The following is a 26,531-nucleotide window of genomic DNA, read 5'->3' as shown; positions in this document are numbered from 1 at the left end:
TGCACATCTAACATTACCAACTGTTGCATATCATCAGAGAAACAATACCACGAGCACAAATTCAGTTAGAATGCAGTGGGCTCTGAAAATTTGTATGGCTCAAGAATATGTGGCCAAAAAAGTAAACAAAGCAAAATTAACCTATTTTGCTTTTTTAGTGAAGCTTTTGTCATTTCAAATTAGTACATGCTGATGGAAGTTTAAGTGTGTATGAAGCTGAAGGAAACAATGACCTTGCATGCTCACAAGTGGTCAGAGGAATGTGTGAGACTGTTGTTGGCAGAGCTGATTTCATCAATGAGTTTGGCAAGAATGTAAACTATAGAGGACATCTTTATTGCCTGTAGAATCAGGAGTGGTTTTATGGAGCCAAAATTTACATCAGAGGGAGCGAGTCATTTATTTTCTAGCTTTTATATTACTGTACTTTATTATATGCATCAGCGCTTGTAAAGGACTCATGGGATTATCAGTCAGCAAGGTGTAGTGGGCATCTGACTTTAAAGAAAAGGAAGTCTCAGCTGGAGAGTCAACTTTCTTGCCCCCCTTTCTTTTCTTTCCTGTCTTCCTTGTACTGCAGCTATTGATGTAAATGGCATTGTTAGCTCACTTGGGATAATAAGAGCAACATGTTTTTGGAATTTCTTTTATTTTTTTTATTTTTATTTTTGTCCATCAGTCTGAGATCCTTGAAAGGGTTTTCCCCTATCTCTTGATAAGTAAAATGTCAGTTATGTTTTCTACCATCGGTTAAAATCATCTCTTTTTGGTGTATTACACTCGTAGTGATTTTAACTCATATTCCAAGTTGATTGATGAATGTGTCCCTAGATATTGGGCACACTGCTGTTTATTCTGCACATACGAGAATACCATTTTTATGTTGATGAAATTGTATTTGATGCATAGATGTCACTGGAATTAAAAGATACTTTTAAAGATATTCAGACCTAGATTTTAATATAAAATCCTTCTAAGTTCTTAAGAAGCAAAAATGTGAATCTGACTGAGAACCCGAGGAGACCATACACATGCAGTAGGAACTTTCAGTCACAAGGTAGCCAAGCCATAAATCATATCTGCTTTATTTTGTTTTATTCTAAAACATTCATTTACAAAGTGACTATCAAGCATCATTGAAAATGACTTTTCCAATGTGGTTGTTACTTTAATATGCATTAGGTAAATGTTTACTAAAATCAAGTGCACCAATTGATGGCCATTAGAAATTATAAAGACTTTTGATGCTTACTTATTTGCTTTTCTTGTCAGACTTTGAGGCTTCTTCTGATCTTTATATTGATTATTTCTAAATCCTCAAACTGAAGATCTTGCTTAAAAAAATCAGATTTTTTTGTTGCCTTCACAATAGAGTAACTCCTCTATAAAAATAATGCCACTATACTGCCAACACAAGATCTTTAGAGATGATATGTCTGTTAATGTTAGGTCGTTATCACTGTTATCTAGCAGGCAGTCTTTATCTTTAAGGCTTTTCTGCCTAAGCTCTGAGATCTTAAACATTTTTATTTCAGATGCAAGTAATAAACTCTTAATCACTGAAGAGGTTGGCCTTGAAGTGGAAAATACTAGAATAAAATACTAATACTGATCTCAAAGACGTCCTAAATAAATTCTTCCAAAATAGAGCTAACGACTAATTCAGAGTGATTAGGTTTTCAGTTATTTCCTCCTCCTTTTTGTCCTTTGTGCATTGAATATCCAGGATTATAAAGCTCTTAAAATTTTTATTATTGCTTGCTTTCTTTTTTTTTGTTTTGTTTTTGTTTTTAAATAAGAGTTTAATAAGAGTTGGAGATGTAGCTCCTGCTTCCTACCTTTTAGTCCAGTATCTTGGATCTAAATGAAATGAGTTCCAAGAATGCTGCATGCATATATTTAGTGTAATACTGCTTTAAGTAACAAAGCTATGTGATTGTTTTATATCAGGTCGCCAGGTTGGTTCAGACAGCACATGCAGAGAAAAGCTGGAAAAGACCATCATTTTGTACACTAAAGTTGTGAGTTGACCCGTCTGTTAATTTATGATGATATAAATGACTGCATTACTTGTTCATGAATAGGTTGTGCATTCTGCCTCTGAGGCTGGCCTGTTATAGCTTCTTTTAATTTAGTTTTTATGTATCTGTCCTTGTGTTCTGTCTACCCCTTCCTCTCACGTAGTTGTTAGATTTCCTGGAATACCATCCATGCGCATTTATACCGCTAATTCAGCGTTCCCTGGAGTTTGCTGTTACCTACGTGTTCACGCCTGCAGGAGAGGGAGTGACCTTTGAACGTTTTATTGTTCAGTGCATGAACCTCATCAAGATGATTGTAAAGAATGATGCCTACAAACCCGCCAAGAACATTGATGGTAAGTTGTGAGTGTCTCGGGGAAAGAGAAGTCTGAAGGGTTGGAGAATAACTGAAAAATATACGTGATAATACTAAAAATTAAAATGATGCTCTTGGTAGGTAATAAACATTTCATTTTAGGTTTGTGATTTAAAAGTCAGCAGAAATGCCACAAGCCCTTGAATACACGTCACTGACAGTGAGTTTCAATAGCACAGGGCTATAACGCCATCGGTGTCACTGTACTCCATCGCAGCTCCATGTATTTTTTTTTTCTTTTCCCAAGCTGCCTGAGGTTTCTAGTGCTTCATTAGCAAATGGCACAGCAGTTGGTCTTTCTTCTGTCAGCTAGCATAATCTCTGGGGTTCCTTACTCGAGAACTTTCCCATTCTAACAATCCAAGGTTCTGAGTTTCATTCGAATATCTGACTGTTGTTGTGTCAGAGTTGGTCATGACTTCAGGTTTGCTTTCCTATAACAAAGAAGATAAATGAGGAAGTTAAAGGGCTGTTTAATTTTCTTCTTTTACTGTAACCTTAAATCATGCACAAATTAATACAAAATAAAAAATGAGCAACAGAGCAGATTCTTTTTCTTTTTCTTTTTACCAGAAACATTAAAATGAATTATGATTTTGAAGTTAATGAGCAGACGGCAAAGATATGAGTCACACTTGAGGATTACTTCAGCTGCCCGTTGCCTAAAATTAAGAGATTTTGCCTTGCAGTCCTTATTTATATTTAGGAATCTTACGTACTAAATGTCTGTAGCGACAGTACTGATATAATACAATGTTTGTATTGTATTAAGTAACAATATTTTGAAGAAAAGTGTCTGTGTTTAAGGTGACTTACGACTGAAATGTTGTCTTTTTCCTTTATTTATTGTTGTATTTCTCCATCCTTCAGACAGTAAACCAGAGAGCCTGGAAGCTCACAAAATCAAGACGGCATTCTTCACCCACCCCACACTGACAGAGATTGGACGTCGGCTTGTCTCACACTACTTCCTTCTCACAGAGGAAGAGCTAGCAATGTGGGAAGAGGACCCTGAGAGCTTTGGTAATATCACATCTACAAATATGCTCGCAAATTTGAACTTGTATGGATTTTGCAATGTTTTAAATTTTGATGTATTAGGGAGAATCTACAGCATTAGGTAAATGATTGCTACCATCATATGACCATATTATATTAATACCCTTGATCCATAAATTGGACAGTTTGCAGATGTAAAGCAATTTAAATTAATACTTTAATTAATTTAATTAAAGTATTAATTAAAAATACTTTAATTAAATTAATTAAAGTATTTTTTAATTATAAATCACTTTGTGATTTATAATACTTATTTTTGATTCTCCTTAAAACTGTCAATTGACATAATTTATAGGGTATAGCTCTTGGTGCGCGTTTGTAGTTATAGGCAGCATTTGAGATCTTGATATATTTTCAAAACATCATAGTGTCCTCACAGGCTTTATGTAATGACACTGACCACTCAGACAAAACACTTCATAAAGCTAAAACCACAAGGGCCCAGTGTGGGAGTTCAGTCTGTTGACATTTGGATCCAATTTTATAGTCAGTCAGAGCCACATATTGGAGTGTGTGTGAGAAAACACACTTGCAATTTCAGGGCTTTGTCATAATATATATGATGTTTCTGTTGTGCAGTGTCAGCCATCACCTCCTAATCAACATTTTTTAATAGATAATTATTTTTTGTAACAGCTGTGGAAGAGACAGGTGGTGACTCTTGGAAATACAGTCTGCGGGTAAGTATATTTTTATATGTATCTATATATATGTGCAGGGAAATGGTAAATTAATAGGGTAGCTGTGGCTCAGGAGGGTAGACCAGGTCATCCACTAATCAGAAGATCAGTGATTCAGTCCCCTCTACCAGTACATTCATGAGCATTTATGGAAAGGTGAATGTTTTGCTTTGCTTTGAGTGCTCAGTTAGAATAGGAAAGTGCTATATGAGTGCCAGTACTTTGAACTGTTACATATATAGCACACTGAGTTGGTATGGAAGAACAGTCTGTTCGATCTTATGCTCAAAAGACGGAAATTAAATATTTGCCTCATCATACAAAAAAATAAGCATTAGAGGAATTAATAAAGCAAAAATAAATTGATCCCCTGTGTTTTGGGGTAAAACTGAATGTCGAGAACAGACAGAAATCAATTCTAATGTCTGTCTTTACAATCATAAAAATGTAGATTTAAATGATCATAACAGCCAGTTTCATTTCAGTTAATTGCAGCGGTATTGTTACATATTTCTATGTGTGCTGTTTTTTCAGAAATGCTGTGCAGTTCTGTGTTGGTTGACTGTATACATTGCAGCATCATAAAACATTTAGTGGTGCCTGGAGTTTTAAAGGTTGTCATGAGTCTAGTTAGTTTTAGAGGCTTATCTTCAGCTGTTGCTGATGCATGACATAATCTTTTATCCATGGTCCTATTTCTTCTCTATCCCTCTCCTGTGTTGTGCCCCATTCCACTTACTTTCATCACTTCAGATGACAAATGTCTGCCCTGCTGTTTCTTTGAAGTACAGTAACACATATTTCAGTGAACTCCAAGCCTTGTACAAGTTTTTATGCATTTAAGCCATGAGCAGCAGAAGAAAAGTGGCTTTATGGTCTAAGAACGTGTTAAACATCTAATTACTTCATAGTTTTGAATTCTTCTAGAAAACAACAATTTTGTGAATTTTCATACCTTTTAATGCATCAGTGTTCCTTTCTGATAGTTTTTTTTTTTTTTTTTTTTTTTTTTTATGCAGCGCTATAAAACTGAATGCCTTAGAGGATGATTTTATTTATTTATGTTGGAGTCTAGTAACTTCTGAATTCACACATCAATTCATACATGTGCATGGCAATTAATTATGAAGCTTTTCTGTTTTTGAGAGAAGTTTTAAAATAGCCACAGATACGCTCATAGCCTCAGGATCCACAAATGTATGCTGCAACTGCAATGTATGCTGATTTACAATGGATTCATATGTAATTTTTTTTAATGAACAAAAGAGTTTGCTGCTTTTCAAGTAGAACACTTACTTTTAAAAATTGTGCATGTAAATATAGGCTAAAATAAGCAACCACTAGGCTTAGTGGCAGACTTGTTCTTTTCTCAAAACGTATTTGAACAGCTTTTTAGCACATTGTGAACCTCAGGACGGATCGTTTCTGTATCAGAATCTGTTCTGTTTGTCCTATTCTCATGAAGCTGATTGAAGTACCGTGTAAGAGGACCGGTTATACTACCAGCATATCAGCTCTCACTGATATTGTGGCAAATGGGATTTTTTCACAAATGGCACAGACCATGACCTCTTTCTTACACCTTTTTAATATGCTTTTTCTTTTAACCCAGTAAACTAATGAAGTTGTCTAGGCCGTTTCTTTATTGAGCATAGACACTGACACCCACTAAAATCCCCTAACAGTGTTATATTGATTGTATTTCTATTGAACTGGGAACACAATGTATTGTTTATTTATGTTTGTCGCACCTTTTTGTATGACTTTTGTTTTTGTCCTTATCAAATATTAATGCGATAGCTGCACTCCTCACCTTATCCCACCTCTAAATGCCCAGCAGAACCCCAGGTGCTGTTGAGACTAAAGAATTGTGATCCTATAAAAAGTAACTGTAATGACTTGAGCTAAATGTGATGCTGCATATGTTAATATTCTGTCAACTACCTGTCTCTATTTTTATTTGTTCTAACTTATTTCTGTATTTAGCCCTGCACAGAAGTACTGTTCCTGGATATCTTCCACAACTACAGCCAGACGCTGACACCAGTGCTGCTGGATATGGTTCAGAATCTCCAGGGTCAGTTTAAGCATTATAGCTATAAATCACATAGTGTAATTTCATTCCAGTGAATTTTTAACACTTTGGCAATGAAAACTGTATAGGCAAGAGCCAGTCAATTGGGCACATTTAGCTAGAAATAACACACTCATACATCTTTATAATGCATAAATAGATTCAGTTTATCATCATTTTAGAGAATGTTTGTACAAATCATTTTGTAGCCTGATTGTGGTGAACAGTGGGCTTTTGGGTTTTCTTTTGGTTATTAGCCTTAAAAAACTAAAACAAACAATAGAAAAGGCAAAAATGAAACAAACAACGTGCAACTTCTCCCACCAATATGTGACAATTCATATCCTAGGAGGTCCTTTTTAGGGGAAAAAAGTGCAAGTATCACAGAAACAAAACACAAACTTTAAGAAAAAATCTTTTTTTAACAACAATTTTTGTGCCAAGTAATCTTAATTTCAACTTTTTATAAAATAAGTGATTTTTTTAATTTAAGAAGTTTGCATAAGAAGTTGTACTTGTGTAAAGATTGTGTTGAATACCTCTGTTCAGCTGCAGTATATACCCTTACTCATGCAGCTGTAAGTAGTGAAATTGGCCCTGAGTCACTAATATTTGCATATAAATTTTACTTACAGTGTGGAAGAAAAAGTAAACACACAAAACTACCATCAGATTCATGGAATATTCTGGAGTTTGTTCTTACTGCACTGCTTATATTAGCGATTGGCTCACAATCTAGCAACACCTCCATTTCTCTAAATAAAGAAACATTAACTTTGGAACGTTCTGTGCAGGAGAATTTCTGACCAAAAAAAAGGATTAAAAAATAATGTCAGAGAAGGTTCAACTTTCCACAGTGTTTCCTCTGAAATGACAATGGTAAAAATGGGAAAGAAAAAAGCAAGGCTCAGGCTCCAGTAACAGAGTAGATGAGTTCTGTATCCCCTGAGACATGCACTGTGGCTGATATTGAAGCCACAAAAAAAGGTTTGACATCAAAGTTTGTGTGGGGGAGTGGGGCCACCAGGTAGACCAAAAGAGTATGAAGGGAGCAGGTGAAGGTATGGCTCATGTATCAGCCAAGATAAGAAACTCACTGCTGTAACTGAAACTAGAGTGACAAGTGATAAATGACATCATGAAGTGTTTTTAAAAGTTTTCATACATTTAACATAAGAATAAGATGAAGACAAAAAAAAAAAACACAATTTCCCTCGAAGAGCAAGGGCTATACTAAAATTTTAATAATCTCTATATTACAACATGATGTGGGCCTGTTATGGCATCTTTGTGACGTGATTGGGCATTGCATTGAAAAAATAAAATGTCTGTTGTAGAGCTTTCTCCATGCCCTTTCATATGAATATTTATATTACTTGACATGGTTTCTTGTATCCCCACCCAAGTATCGTCAGTGTTTAGTGACAGCTTGGAGTTTATTGTGGGTGTTGAGTAGCCCGATGGCTGATGGGAAGAAGATATTTTTAGTCTTTATAATAGTATTATAATAATAAATATTAATATTCTTACTTTTGACCAAATTTTAGGTGACATGAGTCTGGAAACCTAAATAAGTATATATTATTTGCTCATACACATGGTCTGAGGCAGTTTGCATAGTCTATTCACATCTGTTGATGAAGCACAGATTTAGTTCAATATTTAAGCTTAACAGTCAGTATGAACTCTGCTATTGGCTGTCATTACGTCCACCTTTCTAAACTCTCGGTCACGTCCACACGCAAATTTGGCACACTGCTCCTCATCTCATGGGGGTACTGGTGTGTAGCTCTTGTTCTGTTGCTGAATTGGTCGTGCTATTACTCACTTGGGTGGATTACAAGGTCCTCTTCTGCCCCGTCTCTCGAGCTACTTTTCCTTTTAAGTGTCAGAGTGGAAATTGGTTTTGCTGGAGCAAGGAAAACACCAGTTTGGGTAATTCTATGGTTGAAAGAAGACATCTATTGATTTTGAAACCTGAGTATACAACTAGAGAGCGAGAACAGCCCATCAAAATGGCTTAAGCAAGACCGATCTATTGGAACCGTGCCTGTTTAATTTCCAGTTGTCAGTTGCATACCTTATATACATTCCACTGTCAAAGAACAATACTGGGACAATATATATGCTGCTATATTGCTTATTGTATTGATTCTGCCTTGTTACTGAAATTAAATCCAGTGTATGTTTGTGTCTTTTCAGGCCCAACCAATGTGGAAGACTCTGTTCAGTTGCTAATGAAAGATGCAGGTCAGTCAAAAGCTCACATACTTTTTACTCCATTGTAGTATTATTGCCCTGTCATGCTGGGAGTATCAGAGTTTGACTGTTCTAACGCAAAAATCTTCCCCAACAAAAAAGACCAATTCCAAAGAGCTCTTAGCTGCCTTTTGAGACTTCCCTCCCTTGTCAGTAGTATAATATAAGATTGCTACTTTTGTACTTCTGTACATCATATCATTAGTCCCGGTTTTTCTCAAAATAAATGACAGAATATGTATCTAAAGTGTTAAACTCCTCTGAATCTGATCATAGACACCTAAATGATTATATTTCCCTTGTTTTTGCTGGTTTATGGTTTTTTCTTTGTTTCACAAGTTGCCCATATTCAGCCTTACATAATACAAGAGAATTAAAATAATGGAAAAAGTCTGTTTCTTTCTCCGTAAATCGGATCAGTCTCTCTTCGTTTTGTTTTTTTATCAGTCCTGTTCTCTGCTTTTTGCCATTTCAAAATTCATTACTTCTGAAGATAAATTATAAATAGTAACAGCCACTATTTCTTGGTCAGAGGGCCCGGTGGCGCCAGTGTCCGGCAGCCTCGCCTCTGTCAGTGCGCCCCAGGGCAGCTGTGGCTACAATGTAGCTTGCCATTGCCAGTGTGTGAATGTGTGTGTGAATGGGTGAATGACTGAATGTAATGTAAAGCACTTTGGGGTCCTTAGGGACTGAGTAAAGCGCTATACAAATGCAGGCCATTTACTATTTCTTATATTGTGTGTATTCTTTTATCCCTTTTTATATTATATTGTTCTCATTCTGTCACTCTTTTTCTAATCTCATCTTTTCTTTTATTCTTTTATTGCACTCCTCTTCATTTTAGTCACCATTACACCAATTTCTGCCTGAAGCATAACCTATAGTATCATTATTATGATGTCTATGTTTCTATAACATGTACTCTTTTTTGTTTTGTTGTTTTGTATGTTAATATTTGCCTGCATATTTGAAGCATATTCAGCCTACTGTTAGCAGAATGAAAGCTTCACAACAAGCATTAATTTGTTGGAAACCATAGCTACATTCCAGTAACCCCAAATTACTCTACACAGACATTTACCTGACATGTTTTACCTTACCAGTTTTCAAGTTTGCTAATAACATCTCAAGCTTGGTCAAGGCCGGCAGAGCCTGACTGGCTCTAAGCTCTGTGTAGCTTTAGCTTTAGCCATTTTGCTTTTATTCGCTTCTTTAAAATGTCCATGTTAAGTTGGATGAAGTTACATTTTTGTGATGGTCCCCCGCAGTTTAATTCGTCAAATTTTGTGTTTTCACTTGCGTCAAAGAGCCCCAAGAGCTGTTTGTCTGTGCTGCTGTGCATGTGTTGCACAAGCATTTAACCAATGGTTAAATGAAAAGATTCTTGTAGGGGAAACATGTCAGTCGTATTGTGAGTATTGTAACCAGTGTAACTTTTTTTCTCTGCAGTATACAATGCAGTGGGATTAGCAGCTTATGAACTGTTTGACAATGTGGACTTTGACCAGTGGTTCAAGAATCAGCTTCTTGGAGAGTTGCAAGTCAGCCATCACAGGTATTCTTTTTGTCTTCTCTCAATATTCTATTTTTAAATGTTTCTTTTTTTTTTTTTTTTTTTTTTTTTTTAAGTATTTTAATATTAAAGCATGCACTAATGGGGAAAAAAAACATACCAGATCTAACTAAATTAGAAGAGGTTGACCACTTGACTGTGAAATGAGTTTTTGGAATTTCACTCTAATTATTACTGCTTAGATAACATTAAACAATAAAATTATTTTTTTGGCCTAAATCACTAATGGCCTCACAGAGGTAAATATACCACATCTAAGTAATTTATTAGCCTTCTGTAAGGATTTCATTTTTGTATGACATGGTTACTGAATTATTAAAAGGAATTTTATTATTATTTTTATTTTTTTATTTATTTATTTATTGATTGTTGGGGGTGGCTTGGAGGGGGGATACTTACCTTTTTTGAACATGTCTCATTTGACCACATTGGTCTCATTCAGGGTTGAAATTATAATAGTGAAGCAGCTTAGCAGTTCTTTTGTAATCGGTGTTTTACTGTATGCAAGCTCAGTTTCAATGTCTGTTATGTTGCATATTTAACACTCCTTCCAGTGTACTCAAGTTAATTGACTATTAACCTCTCCAGCTTTCTCACAGCCTCACAGCCTGTAGCACATTGAATGCATACAAAAAAGCTCATAAGTAACAAATACTTGGGGTGTTTTTTCTGTCATGGTTATGTTAAAAAATACTGCTAGTTTTCACATCACTTTACAAGCAGCAGACAAATGCGGACATCAGCAGCACTCAATAGAAAAACTTTTTTTAAACTGTGAAAGAACTCTGTAAGGGCTCTACAGGCAGTCAGCTAAAGTTACAATGAGTTGCTACATGGAGGGATTTAAAAGGTGTTAGAAAAGGGAGACATTGACCAGAGGTGAGATGGTGTGGAAATGAAGAACAATGGAAGTGCCCTACACACACACACACACACACACACACACACACACACACACACACGAAACACAATACACAATCAAAGCAGCACTCAGAAGGTTGGTCACCGAGGGTTGGTGCTGACGTCACAGTGCATGGTATTTGATGTCACACTGATTATTCCTCCAGGCTATGCAAGTGCAGATAACCCCTCCATTTTTACCTGGGCTTTAATCTCTTTTTAAAGCTTAATCCAGACTTTAAAGAAACAATACAGAATGCAGTTTTACTCTAAGGGAGGATTTTAAATTTTGAGACTCCTGGAAAACACTGAAGATGAGTAAAAAAAAAAAACCCAAAAACCATTATGTAGTCAAATGCCAGCTCTGATTTTTTTTTTTCAATTTTTTGTGCACTCATGCAAATACACATTAATGGTGTTAGTCGAAGACTATTTGAATTACTGCACCAACCAGAAAACACACAAGTTGCAGCTTAACAAAGATGACCAGTTCATCATCTGACCAAATGTGAAATATCATCAAAATCCTTACATGTTATTTATTGATGATTATAAAATAATTATGCACAAGATTCTGTCAAAGAACATTAGACCTCTGACCTTTTGGGCATGGCATGAGTTTTACCTGATAGACTCCGTGTCATATTTTATCACAATTGGCATATAAATTCTTGAGTTGTGGTCCAAAACATTTTTTGCAAGGCCAGAGTGGCCATCTTTTAATCCACTTGAATGTTTCTTCCAAATTTTAAGAATTTTATCCATGGCCTTCCCAATAAAGGGTGTGGATAAAATGAATGGAGAGAGAGAGAGATAGGGGTGATAGAGAGGCACAACTTGAATCTGAAAACTCAGTGCCTGAAGCTACGGCTGTTGCTAGTGTAGAGGCATTAAAATTGATGCAAGTGACAAATTGAAATTAAAACTGTAAAGTAGAACAGTAATTAGAAGCCAGTAAGAAATTCCCTTTCGGCTAAAACTCTGGAAGCATGTCATATGCGGTACTCCTCAGTTGCTGGGAAGTGGTGAAGCAATGAGTCTCGGAGTTCTTTTTGCACTACTGTGTGAATGCACAATCAAAGCAGTAGACACTGCGGTATGGCTACTCAAAGAAGCATGACACTCAATATGTGTCATAAATTTTACAAAATGTGTCGGTGTATTTGTTTTTAAAATAAAATACTTTCAATGTTTCATGATGATGTTGAAAGAGTGGCACACAGTGGAACAGCCTGTTCATTGCTTACAATATAAATTCATTATTGTCTTTTATCTTCTCAGTAAAAATGTGATCATAAAAAGACACTGGCCTTATCAATCAGTCAGTCAATATTCCGACTCGTGGTCCACCAAAACAAAGCAAGTCATATAAAACATATCCTTGAGCTGTACTCGGATTCAGCAAAGCCAAGGTTAGTTACATCGAGGACAGCAGATAAACTTTTCAACTCTCATTGATTTCTCTGTTGTGGTGTGCAAATGAAGCTGTGTTTCTGTCACATGGTTCCCACAGTACTTTGATGGGGCTTCTGAAGTTTGGAATGTGTATTCATCATGGATGGTTTAAAAAGGGACATGCTTGATGATCTCCCTTGGTGCGTGGAGTTTTTCTCTGTAGCAGTCAGAGGTTTCTGTTTTCAAGTGCTCATGCATGACTGCCTACATCTGTTAAAGGACTTCATCTTTGTGATGCTTGTCTTTACACTGTCAGTATATTATCCTGTTTTTCAAGTTGGAATGTAGTATTTTATTTTCAGCTCTCAGTGGGGTGTACTACAAATAAGAATACACTTGTGTAATGTTACTGCAATTAACTTGCTGTTTGTAACCCGCCTTATCACAGCCCGCTAACCCCCCTCCCACACACATATGCACACGTTCCTGCCTAGTTGATCTAAAGCCACCTGATGTTAAAGCTGTATATTCAGAACACTTTATTATGACTGCAATCCAAACACTTTAAACTTCCAAATATGTGTGATCTGCAGGTTTTTTGATATACAGTGGATCTGAACTACTCATTTTATATAGTATATCTATATATGCACTCCGTGGCTATAAAGTTGAAAGTCGCTGTTCCATACAGTAAAGGCCCACATTTGAAAGAGTTGTCACCCTTGTGGCACTTACTGAACCACAGAGCCGTCGTGCTCTTGGTATCAAAGCTAACCAAGCAGACATTAGTGCTTCGCACAGCTCCCCAAGGTTTATAAGTGGAAGTTCTTTTTTTACTGATGCTGCTTTGAAGTTCACCCCAAAGGTGTGTAGGTGGATTTGATACTGCTGAATTGTGGGGTCCAGGTCATGAAGTGTTCTATTGTAGACTTGTAATTACTTGTAGTGGCCTGTGCCACCTGACTTATCTCTGCTTTGTTCAACTTTCTGTGATTTGCGACATTTTGGAAAGTATCACACCTTTAAAATGTTCTAATAGTCCTTTCTTTAAAATGTATTCATTTATTTAAGTGGGGGCCTTACATCTTGTGATAATTTGAGTATGTAAAGAGATTAGGGCAGTACACACACACACACACACACACACACACACACACACACACACACACACACACACACACACACACACACACACACACAGACCAGCCACTACTAGCAACAAATAAAGCACAGCATCAGAATAGCTAAAATAGCTCTCTAACTTGGCAGTGTTAGTAAGAAGAAAGAAGCAGAGGGACAATAACTGTTTGGTATTTGCAGACGTCACATTCAAAGCAGGTTTTCTGGCTGACACACTTGCTCGATGCACATTTGTCACTGTTACCAGAACATTCCCAGATGCTGAACTGTCTGCCTTCCTTGGCCCTTTGTGTATTCACTGTTGGAGTGTTTATTATGGCGTGCATATTGTGATCTCACATTTTCACACATAATAGAATCCCAGAGATCCACAATAATATGCTCAGGTGACAGGTATAATTGTTATTAATGCAAGAAAAACCAGTTTCTTGCAAATAACAGTATCATTGCAATAGCTGAATCAATATCTTTGGCAAACTCCTTTCACTCACAGGATTTTCTGTTTCCTGCTTGGATACAGTTTCTGTGCCACTTATCATCTTGAGTAGTTTCTTTAGGGTTGAATATATTCTTTAGATCAGAAATCTGCCAAATGTTTTTTTCATTCCATTTTAAAACAAATCAGCATTTCAGGGCTGTGGGTCCCTAACCGTTTAGCAAAGTGTTGCCTAAGAATGCAAACTTAAAAAGTCTACAGTGGGTTAGGGTTCATGGTGTTTACAACTGAGATCTGAGTTACTTACAAGACTTAAAAACAACTTGAATATAATTTGCATTCAAATGATATTTGATTGTGAATTGTGATTTCTGTATTAAAGACAAATCACCCTCCATCTAATGCTTCTGAGCCGCTCATCCAGTAGAAGCTATGTAGATGTTTATTTGCTAGCTTGCGGTTTTTTTTTTTATGTATTTTTTCTTACAAGGCTTTAATAGTGCCCTTGCACCTCTTGCAGTTTGCAGGTTTCATGATAAGTTTAGGCCCTGGATAAGTCTGCTTGTATCACTTGGTGTGAAGTAGTAACAGTGCATGTATTCACACCCAAATCTGTCAGCAAAGCTGCTGTGTGTGGCTTACACCTATGGCTGAGCCTCAGGCAGCCAGTGAGTTGTTTGTCAGTATTTGGCATAATGACTACACAGATGCACATTGTATCCAGTCACACTTGAGCCCTCGTGAGAAACAGTACTTTAATTTTTAACTTGCTGTCACTATTTTCCTCCCTTTTCTGCCTAAGCCAAAACAGCTGTCTTACCTGTGACGGGACAGCATGCCTGACAAGAATAGAGGAGATAGCGAGGCATCTTGAAGCTCATACATATTCAGAACTAACACATGACTTGTATTTGGACATAGCTGAGAACTTTTTTTTTGTGTTATTTATTTGGACATCCCAGTTTAGCCTAAAAAACACCTTTTGTTGTAACCTAAACAGATATGGTTTGTGTTCAATTATTTTGCTTCCAGGCTTTGCCAGCATAGAAGGCTGTGAAACACTTTGGCACTTTGACATTCCTTTTTGTTGCTTGATGTGTCTGTCTGGAGTAAAAAGCATCTGTTGGTTAGCCAAGAGAATTTTCAAAGTTGTTACCTTTTAAGTCTTGGTGTTCTCTTATTGCTAGTTTTAGACACATTGGGTTGATTTTTGTTAGGTTTGTATCACAAGCACGTTGTGATACAAACATGTTTACATGGGGTCAAGTCTTGGGGAAAACAAGCACTCACAAAACTGGGCTTATTATGAAGTCCAGATCAAAAGTTTAAGACCACTTGAAAAATGGCAAAATAAATAAATAAATAAATAAATAAATATCACATTTTGCATGGTTGGATCTAAACAAGGTTCCAAGTAGAGCTTCAACATGTAACAAGAATAAATGTGAGGGAGACAAAACATTTGTTTGAGCATGCAATTAATTGAAAACCAGGCTTAATACTTTCTGTCAGGTAGTCACACTGTCATGACATTCTGATGGCAAAGGCAAAACCCCCCAAAAGTTTTCCTTTTTGAACATGGTCGGGTTGTTGAACTGCATAAGGAGGGTCTCTCACCGCGCGCCATTGCTGCTGAGGTGGGACGCAGCAAGGCAGTCATTTGGAATTTCTTAAATGATCCTGAGGGTTATGAAAAGTCAAGTGGAAGACCCAAAACTTTTAACCAGCACTGAGCCGGAGGATTCAGTTGGCTGTCTGTCAAGACACTGAACGATCCAACTCCAATTCCTGGAAGTTTGATTTCTGTTGGGTTTTCTTTTGTTTGTTTGTTTGTTTTAAAGCATTTACTCACTTCCATTTCTCCTTGTTACATGTTGAAGCTCTGTTTGGAAAGTTGTTAAGATCCAACCATGCAAAATGCGATTTTTTTTTTTTTTTTTTGTGTGTGCCATTTTTCAAGTAGTCTTGAACTTTTGATTGGGACTGTATTGGGGTTCCATTTTTATCCCTCAACCATGAAGTCTTATGCTATCACAGGCAGCTTGGACACACAACTTTGTGAATACAGTAACTCATGAGGAGGCATACATCTAAAAAATCTTAGGACTAGTTGAGATTAAGTGTTCTGTAAATCCTGTGAACAGGATCACTTGAGAAAGACGACACCTAGGATTTTCAAAATGATTCCATAGGTGCATCTACTAAAAACCTTGGATGCATTCGATTATCGTAACCTTGACCTTTAGGTGACCAGAGGTCAAGTTTTGTGAAAATCTTGTGAATACAGTAGCTGAAATGAGGTGATGTAGGATTTTCACATTTGTACTAAAGGTGCATTTACTTGAAGATGAGGGGTAGCTCTGGCAGCAGCTATTTTTTTTTAATACTACTTGTCATATCATTGCATTTTTTTTAGTTTTTTTCTTCTTCTTTAGTTTCTTTTGCATTAGCTCTGATTGTGACTTACAAGCTCTTCCATTTGGTGTTGACTAAGTGAATTAAATTTGAGTCCTAAAATCTAAAAATGGTGCTTAAATCTTTACGGCAGTGATGTAGAACTGTTCACTCAAACCTTAGACCCAGGCTGAATCGCTTTTTGCAGGAATGGTAAAGGGAATTCTTTTGTGCCACTGTGTAAAAGGTTCTTCATACTCTCAGAATTGGAAGTCTCACACTACATTGCTTAGGAATTTTAAGTATTGGGAAAATAAAGTTTTACATACACACAGCAATGTATGAAATAAATTACATTTATGTGGCCTCAACTGTGCAAGATTTCTTTCTCGGCAATAATGTAAAATTCCTTTGGGCTCATTTCTGTCCACGGATTTCCCATGGGCTTACCAGAAATGATGAACAGGGTTCCTGACAGCTGTGTGAAGTTGTGGAGGAGGAAACAGCTTTAGCATGGATGAGTCATGTCTGACCTTTGACAAATACCTCTGTCAACCTGTCTGTCCATCTGCTTCTCTAATCTTTTCTTCCACTTTGCTACTGCACTAATAATAGACTGTACCACCTGTAATCTCCCTTGCTGAAGCAGATATTCAGTTTTTTTTTTTCCAGTCATGCACAGACGCAACATAGCCCTGGAAACGTGTAGTCTGTTAGTCACATCAGTACAAAGTCAGAAATAATGCTGAGAAGGTTAAAGATTTATTTGTTGGATACTCAAAGACATTTTGCAACTGGTTTTCTACAACATAATGTAGAAAAAAAAAATTGCTTATATACATAAATGTTGTTTATTTCTTTGTGCGGGACAGATCCTTGCCAAAAATCAAACATTGATAAACCATCACCAAATCAGGAAACGTGTTCCTTACATAAACTTTCCTCCTATGTCTGTTAATCATAACTCTTCAAATTCAGCCCTGAACTCTGCTGAAATTCCTGTGCCACAGAATTAAAGATTAAAAAATGCATACATATTAGCATTTGCAGATTTTAAAAAATTGTCTTTACCAATCTTGGCTCACGATGCCGTCTCATTTTTGTGTGGCAATGCTGCTGTGGTCGCAGTTTTTGTCTCTAAACTTTCCTGACGTCTGTGATCTGAGCATCATGCATCTCCTTCCACATTGCCAATTTTTCTGGCTGGTTCTTCGTTTTGGATGCAGACAGACTCTCTTTAATTAAAGCCGATGCCATTGCCTGTTGATTCTTGGATGTGCCTGTTGATGCCTCATATGTGTGCTTATTCGTTAATTAAATGCTTGCCCTTAGACTTAATCCAGAGTTGAAAGCAATATGGAAATTTTTATTGGGGCCAAGATTTGAAGGGACCGTTATTAAGGTTTTGGTGGAAAGTAAGTAGGGTTCAAACATGAAGCTGAAATTTTGTTAGATTAATGAAAAGCGGTGCAAGTCTAAGGGATAAAGGTACTATATTCTCAGAGTTTTAAGAACACAAATCAAACATTAGCAATAGCCACAGATTTTAACTTGTGTGAGTGATAGTATGATAACAGATGATCATGGGATAATTTACATGCAGTGTCACTCTCTCTTTGGATCAGAGATGCTTGCATTTTGATTTATTGAGAGCTGGTTAAATGTTCCCAGTTGCCTGTTTACTGCCAGTGGCATTGGCATACCTGCTTTCTCATTTTGGAACCATCATTATTGCCTCAAAAAAACTTGTGGAAATCCAGTTTGTCTGGTTAACTCTATTTTACTTTAAAGGTCATTGATGGATAGTTCATTCTTCTTTGATGCTCCAGTTCTGCTGAGCACTTTAACCACTTTCGTTTCTAAATGTGATCCTGTGCAGCAGGCCTTTAATTTAATGTTATTTGCTATATGTTTTTAATGTTATTTGCTATACATTTTTTTTAAGATCAAGACATGTAGCTTGTTTTGTGCATACACACTAGAGCTGACGATTTGCTTCATAGTCCAGTTGTCCTGTTGCCCCTCATGGTATCTCCAGTGAGTGATGGCATCGCTGCTGGGTGCCAGAGCATCATACCACTGTGGTATCCATGTGTATCCACTCGATATAATATGTATATAATATGTTATGTATATAATATAACTTGCAGTTATGGTTTTACTATATCGTCCCCCTCTGTGTTGCAGGTGTTGGTTATATGTGGAAGTGGGACACTGTAGCTTGGCTTTTTTAAAAATTATTATGAATCTCAGAACAATGATAATATTATCGATTTATTGCATCAGTGGGTAAACTGGAAAAAAAATAGCCTTGACTGGTGAGCTATCACTATTAACCTTTTGACCGTCATCGATCCCTGACATCATCCTCTATCAGCACGACTCTAATGCACACATGCAAGGTTGTTTTTCCATCTCCACCTCCTGAGTCATACTGTTGTTTAGCATCTTCTGGCTGGTGGCCCAGGCTATGATCTCTGCCTCCCTGTGGATGTTTGACAGGAAGCCAACAAGAGTGTCACTCCCTATCCTCATCTGTCTCTTCCCTTGTCCTTCAGTCCCTATCATTACTGTCAAGGTGGTCCTTAGACATACAAAAGGAGCTTGCCAAATATAATTGTCTGAAAAATAACTTCCAAACGTATAGCGTCTTGCAATTTAGACATGCAGCTTGCTTTTGTCACATAACTACTCCACACAAGTATTTTTTTATTATTATTAAGTATTCTAGTTTTCTAACTAGGCCAATTCTCTTACTTGGTCATTAGTCACGATTCATTGTCCCTCAGGCTTTCAGTCTCTTGCTCATATGAATTCAGCTAAACAAATGCACATACAGTAGAATGTGTCTGAACAAATACATTCTTTACACTCCAAGTTCAGACTTATCTGTAGGGTGTAATGAAGTGACAGTGATATTTACCTGAGAGCACAAATTGTGACATAGCCTCCAGCATACAGGAGGCAACAATAAAAAAACACAACACAAAAAACAATTCTGAATAAGCCTTAAACAATGACAGTGCAGAGTTCATTATTTGAATAGGCCCAGCAGTTTTTAATGGTCTGCTAACTACTGCTGTGTATTCACATTATGGTTCTAAGATTATAGCGCCAGCTGGTTAATTTCTCCATATTATGATATAATTGAAGAGCACAGAGTAGTCATCTGTTCAGGTTTTCAGCTAAAAGTTACTTTGTCTTCTTCTGTCCTGCAGGTACAAGTTGATTCGTCGACGAGTCATCTGGCTAATAGGGCAGTGGATTTCTGTCAAGTTCAAATCTGACCTTCGACCTTTACTCTATGAGGTCATCTTAAGTCTCATGCAGGATCCCGACTTGGTGGTAAGGCAGCTACATACAGTTTTTTCCCCCACTCAAAACTGCTTGGTGATTAAAGTGCCAGGTTCTCTTACAAAAAACCCTCCGGTTCAGTTCATAATGACTGAAATGGGCTGTTATTGAAAGTGCACAGCCGGCTACGCAAACACAGTTTTCTGCTTAATAGCGTGAAACCACAGCCACTGTGCTGCCATCTTTCTACATAAAAAAGCCAAATGTAATCAGAGTTTGTGACAAGATTTTTCCATCTTTTTTCTCAACTTACTGTTTACTGTAGATTTTATATTTTGAATTATCCACTAACATATTTATTTAGCTGCGGCCTTGACAAAACCATAACCCCAATTTGGACTGAGTTTCACCTTAAGGTAAAATTAGATTAATCATTTGATATGCTTTCTGCCTAATGCACTTGATTGTTTTCTTTTAACATAATTTATATCTAGTAATATGATAACATTTTAATTAAAGTTAAGATTTTAATACTTAATCTCCAAACAGCCAGAAATGTGATCAGGGATTGGTTCACTCAAGAGGTAGCAGTTAAATATCATTTTCTGTGTCCACTAACTGACACTCAATTATCATCTGTCATGTTGTGGGGGTATAATGTTGAATACAAAATACATTTCATGTATATTGAGTAAAATTCATTGCAGATTGCTGACTTTTCTTTGCCAGTAGGTGGCTAGTTAGGATAGTTACTCACTATTAACAGAGATAGATTTGTGCCTGTAAGTAGACTGGAAAATGTACTGCACATTTGAATTTCAACAACCTTGTATTAAGTTGTGAAACACTACTTAATGCTCTTAGAGAAGTTTGTTCAGGGTTCAAATACAATTCAAATAGCAGACACTGAGCAAATCTGGAACATGTCATTCAAACGGGCTCACTTTTTGTGGAACTGAGTGTTGCTATCCGTTCCTGTACATGCAACAGGAGTTGTCAGTCATAGGTTAGAATTTAGAATAAAAACGTGTATACTTTAGGGCTGCCACGATTAGTCACGATTACGTCGACTATCAAAATCGTCGACGGCTAATTTAATAGTCGACGCATCGTTTGAAGCTTTGTAAGATCCCAAAAGACACAGGAATAAGTAGTAGGATTTAAGAGTGTAATAACGGACTGAAACAGAGAAGAAGAAGAAGCAGTGTCCGGTATCGTAGCCGTGTCCAAATTCAGGAACCTCATCCTCCTGTGAACTTGTAGGCCGATTACAGCGACATGACGAAGACTGTCCAAATTTGAAGACTCTGACAAATGCGGCCTTCGTTTCCCCAGATTTGAAGGATGGGTCGGGTGTATACTTCGTGGCCCAACCTATCCCAGAATTCATAGCGCGGCCCTGCTCAGTTTCCAACAATGGCGGCAGCTAGTTAGTTTTAATATTACTCTTATTATTCTTTCTGGATCACAAAATAAACGTTTAATATTTTCAGGTGAGAATGTAACTGTGTAAACTTCAAATATCTGCTCAGTTTATCAAGGCACCACATATTTTCAAAAGCGTCCCAACGTTTTCGCAGACGTCAGTTACCCACTAGCTCAATAGCGAGCCAGGGGCAAGGCTCACTAGAGCCGGTGAGAACACCCACCGCTGTCTTTCGCTACTCAGGTTAAACATGATACATAAGTCACTTAGATAACCTAAAAATGTTATTGTTTGGCTGTTTTTAGTATTTTATTTGTTCCTGAGTAAATCGGTTTGGCTGAGATTAAAGTTATAGTTTTTACACAGCTGAATAAACGTCAAGCAGACAACTGATTATCAGAAGTGTGAGATGCTCGAGAATATACTCCGGTGTCCTGTTATATTTTAGATAGCAAGGAGCAGACGGCTGTTTCATTAAAATTTAATAAACTATCATCTTGTCTTTATTTTTAGTTAGCACTTAAACACTTAAAGCTGCAAGCTAATGATAGTTATATAAGAGCAGATGCATGCTGGTGCAATAATTAGTGACTAGTCGACTATCAAAATAATCGTTTGTGGCAGCCCTAGTGTACTTAGCAATTTGCTTTATGAGGTGGGTGTAGGATATATCAAATTTTGCAAATTTGTTTTTACATGAAAAGTCCCAACTTCCATGTCAAATATTCAATGGTGGGGAGAGTTGTGTCTACAGCTATGACCCAGATAACCAAGCACAAGTCTATGCTGTGCAAAAGCCTGCAGTCTTCTTGACTAATAAAGGCACATCTGATATGCCAATTGATGAGCACTGCTGTAATCCCTCAGATGTCTTGGGGAGTACAAATATCAAAACAGTTGTAACAGTTTCAACTCCCCACCACTCACACTCGCACAGTCTGCTGGCCTCAGATTGGTCTTTGTTCTACCGAAACAAAATTCAAGTTGTAGTGAAGTGAGCCTCAAAATGATGTCATGATAGATCAAGGAAATTTGCTATAGTGATATTCTTGGCAAAACAGGAGGGGGAAAAAAATAACTTGATGTTTTCAGTGATTGCAGCTTGAAGGCAGCATTTCATAGTTCAAACAGACTTGTCTTGTTCTGCCTCTTAGGTAGTCTAAATGTGGAGTGCTACCATATCAAATTTAGCCTAATTGAAATCACTAATGATTTTTGCTTTTTAAAGGTCCAGCCTGAACTTTGATCATAATTCGTGTGGTGTTACCTTATATACGTTTGGCTGCTTTGATCCAGATGTTGTGCACAGATGGTTTTTTATTGCACTTAAAGAAATGCGCACTTAATGTGATAATTTAGTTACATGTCAGTATTATCTATTTTACTCTTATTTACACCCTGTGTAGGTAAATGGACTTTGTAAATAGTTTGTGATATAAAGTAGAGATTTATTTCAGTGCTGTTACCATTTCAGCGGCATTTCCTCATACAAACTTGCATTTACATAACTGACCAGCTCACTTATCATGTTGTAGTTCCTGATCAGTATCTGTCTGGGCCAATTAGAAAGTCTTTATCTGAATGAATTGTTAATCAAACCTCGAGACTTATAAACAATCTACGTTGTTAATATCCTTGTTGCTGCTCTGTTTTCCTTATTAACATGGACAGTTATTCACTTATTTAATTATGACATCTTGTGTCCAAAAATTAGACTGAAGCGCCTTGTCATAGTTGCATTGTATTTAAAAGATAGATGTAGGAGCTCATGCTGCAGTGCAGCGAACTCTTCATTGTTATGGAAAAAGGAAGCTCATTTGGTTGCATAAAGAAGTCTAATTGTGCAGAAGTCTATGGTAAAAACAACATGATCTGTGACCTGTAATACTTTCCCGATGAGTTAATGGCCTCAGTCATTGTACTGAATGCAATATGATGAGTTTTTTTGTAATTTATGGTGCCATTTACTGTTAGAAAGGGTGATAAGGCAGTGGCCCTCGGTGTCTTGATCATATTAACATTTTGATTATTACAAGCATGCTCTCTTAAATAGTTTCGTGATGCTAATCATTTCAAGTTAATTGCTTATTGGATAAAAAAGAGAGTATCATTAATAAGGGTGTTTTCTTCTACAGGAAGTGGTCTGTGTCTAATTGGAGTCTAGTATGTATTTGGTTTACTGTTTGCACTGTAAATTGCATGTACAATCCAACAGTTATGTTATTGTATTTACAACCGGTTTAACATGGTTAGTTATTCAAGATGCAAATATATCTGTAATTGCTTTCCTTCTGAGAAATGAGCATGCAGCATACGCAGACTTCTGTGGTAGTGTTGCACACTCCGGGAGCTTTATATGTGAGACAGCCATCCATGCACACGCTTTATTAGCATCCATCAGTGGCATTCATGAGCTAAATCACAGATCACAGATGCGTGTTACTTGGATTGTGACAGTTTTTTTCAAGGTGTTCTAGTTTTTGCAGCATTCTTATTTGTTTACTCACAGAGTCTTAGTAAAGGTTAAAAATAGTCTTGTGGTGAGTTTAAGCTTTTAACTCCTTGAGCTTTTACACATACATACACATACATGTATTTATGTGAACACTAATCATTAATTTGTTTTTTTTCTCTCATGTATTATAAAGCAACTTAACTTATCAGTAACTACAAATTGTGGAAATGGTTGTTGCTTATCTGCCAGCATTTTTTTTAAAATTAACACTTACAATTTTTCCAGTGAGCACTAGCTGAAATATTTTCCAGAAGAGGATATGCATTTGTGTTACTTAATATGCATGCAGGTTTCTTAGATGATGCTCATTATCATTTTACTCCAGATAATTGTTTTGGATTTGGTATTGCTTTTTCACGTTACTTTTATCTTAGTCAGATTCACTGAGTTGGTTAAATGTAAGTTTTCCCTGGTTAGACCTTCAGTTACTTTTATAGTTGGCATAAATCTGATGATTTTGATTTTTTTATTTTTGGCTTCTTAACCCCTCAGATATTTTGAACATCAGTAACATTTTAAAGTGAATGTTTCATGTGACAGTGTCGGACAATACGTATGTTTTTGTATAAGACCTATCTGAGTATTTTATCTCCATCTTTTAACCCATGGTTTTTCTCTATGCTTTGTTGAATTAGAATGTAGTTTCACTCATAAGTATTCCAACTGCCAACAAGGCCAGTGCTGATGGCACTTGCAGAGCCCACTTCATCAACATACTCCTCTTGTTGCTTGTTAATGTATGCGGAATTATTAAAACCATATTCAGTATTTTATGAACATGCAGACAGAAGGGCTGTGTTTTTTCTTCGTGTCTAAACCAGACTGTCTGAATTTCAGATTTATCTTTCATTAATGTACTTTTTCCATTTGTTTTGTTCGTCACCTGTATTTTCAGTATAGAACAGATGCTTAAAATTTTTGTCTATGGATTTATAATATTGTTAGCCCATATTATTATTGTTATACAAATGATTGTATTCATTTAAAATCGTCAAATGTATCATATCTGTTTAGTGGACAAATATCATACAGCTTATATTTTATTGACTAAGCTGCTGCCTAATGTGTCAATGTGTGAGTTGTAAGTTAATTACCAAAGAGATGCAGACCTTAGATTATGCTTACTTACAGTTATTGCAGTCATGTCATTTTTAAAAAAAATAAAAAATAATATGAGAATCAGTTTATTTTCTGTGGTTCAGAAATATGAGCTGTTCATAGTGTTAGAAAAGTATAAACACCACAAGCTGGAGAAGTTGTTATGCTGCTTATTTGAGTAAGTCAATTAATAATTGAGAAAAATGTGCCAGTGTGAGTGTGATCATACCACTGGTTTGGTGCCAGTAATTCCAAAACCTTGACTTGGCATGATATGATGAGACAAAATAAATGGAGACCAAAACCAAAAGAGTAACTCTAAAAATCAAAGAAGATTATTTAACTCTGCACTTGTGTTGTTTGAAAATGATTGTGTTATGTGCATAAATGATGATGGTAATGCTTGTGAAACTGTCAATATTTTTTAGTCAAGATAAGAAGTATTGAGAGAAAATCTGAGGGTCAAGATCAGATCAATGGGGTGCTCCATATTCATAAAGAAATTTTCTTTGTGTGTGTGTGTTGTACAACACAAACAGAAAGACAGAGGCCAATTGAGTTTTCCAGTCAGTGTATGAATATGAAATGATCTGTGATCCAGATTTGAAACCCCATTTGTATTATCGTGGAAGGGAAAATGCAATTTAAGCACCTTTTTGGGAAAATTTGCTATGCAGACCTTGCAAACATGTTTGCAGACTAAAAACGATAACATCACAAAATTTTCTTTTCCTCCTACAGTAACAGATTTAAGCGAATTCTCACTGGTCACCTAAGGGTGTCAGTTTACAGGCAATAACCTGAGAGCTGTAACTGATCATTAGATGGATGACAACCTATGACTGTTCTGGGTTATCTTACCTGAATATACCCAAACAGGCATGTGAATTTAAAGCTTGAGACATGTTAGTAGACTGGCTTTTAAGTTTTTTTGCCCCTAAGTTGTCTCTAACCTTTAACCTTCTGCCATCAAAGTCATTGCCAGATTATGCTGCTGCGATACAGAAAGCTGAGCAGCCACTTCGATGGCCTTTATTAGGCTAACATGGTACCTTGCAAACTAGCTTTGTTTATTTCTGAAAAGTTGTTTTACTTTAGGTTTATGGTTTCTATTTTTTCTCTCCCGGTGTGAGTTTGTTTGTATCGGTTTAGATGGATAATGTGATGCTTAATTTTACCTGCTGATCCATGTTTTTTTCCCCCTCTTATAGGTGCGGATTGAGACGGCTACAACTCTTAAACTCAATATCCTTTTGATCCCTTTGACAATAAGGATCGTTAACTTCAGCAGCACATGAATTTATCATTCTTTTGAGTGTTATTGTAAACTGACTGCGACCTTGCAAAAGCAAATGTACAATGTTTGAGTGTATCTTGGTGAATTGCTTTAACATCTGTCTACCCTAAAGTTTGACTTCTTCTTTAACTCATGATCACCTGTCGATGACTTTGAGTTCCGCACAGAGCAATTCCTTCCAGTGAGTACAAGTTTCTGAAATTCAAGTTTTAGAAAACACCAAAAAAAAGTTTCTTAGACATCAGTATTTATGTCTAACATTTTAAATTCTGTCTCCCTGTTTAGTATCTTGAGTCCATCTTTGGGCTGCTCTTCCAGTTGTTGCAGCAGGTAACAGAGTGCGACACTAAAATGCAGGTGCTCCATGTCATCTCCTGCGTCATCGAGCGAGTAGGCATCCAGGTAAGATGTTTGATATCATATAGAAGTTTTCCTTAAGTAATATGCATCTTTATATTACTGCACAATGACATTTACGGTATGAAAAGTTGAGGCAAACTCCAAAGTGTCTTTGAAGGAGCCCTTGTGTTCGACATCTGAAAAGATATATTCTGGCAGTGCTCTTTGAAGTGTAACTCCACAAATTGTACTTAT

General features: G+C 36.7%; 1 protein-coding gene across 1 annotated transcript in view; it reads left to right on the top strand.

Moving 5' to 3' along the window:
• ipo11 (importin 11) overlaps positions 1-26,531 on the top strand; it is a 124,520-nt gene that overhangs the window by 29,727 nt on the left and 68,262 nt on the right. The window contains exons 9-19 of the mRNA XM_085181588.1: positions 1,951-2,021; positions 2,185-2,377; positions 3,268-3,420; positions 4,093-4,136; positions 6,123-6,213; positions 8,413-8,460; positions 9,919-10,024; positions 19,526-19,652; positions 25,852-25,885; positions 26,078-26,118; positions 26,223-26,339. Of these exons, the coding sequence (XP_085037714.1) occupies positions 1,951-2,021; positions 2,185-2,377; positions 3,268-3,420; positions 4,093-4,136; positions 6,123-6,213; positions 8,413-8,460; positions 9,919-10,024; positions 19,526-19,652; positions 25,852-25,885; positions 26,078-26,118; positions 26,223-26,339 (1,025 nt within the window). The remainder of the gene's footprint in view (positions 1-1,950; positions 2,022-2,184; positions 2,378-3,267; positions 3,421-4,092; positions 4,137-6,122; positions 6,214-8,412; positions 8,461-9,918; positions 10,025-19,525; positions 19,653-25,851; positions 25,886-26,077; positions 26,119-26,222; positions 26,340-26,531) is intronic.

Source organism: Neolamprologus multifasciatus, chromosome 12 (genome assembly GCF_963576455.1).
Source record: "Neolamprologus multifasciatus chromosome 12, fNeoMul1.2, whole genome shotgun sequence".
NCBI classification, from domain to species: Eukaryota; Metazoa; Chordata; class Actinopteri; order Cichliformes; family Cichlidae; genus Neolamprologus; species Neolamprologus multifasciatus.
The sequence above is the reverse complement of the archived record's forward strand: the minus strand, read 5'-3'. Positions and strand labels throughout refer to the sequence as shown.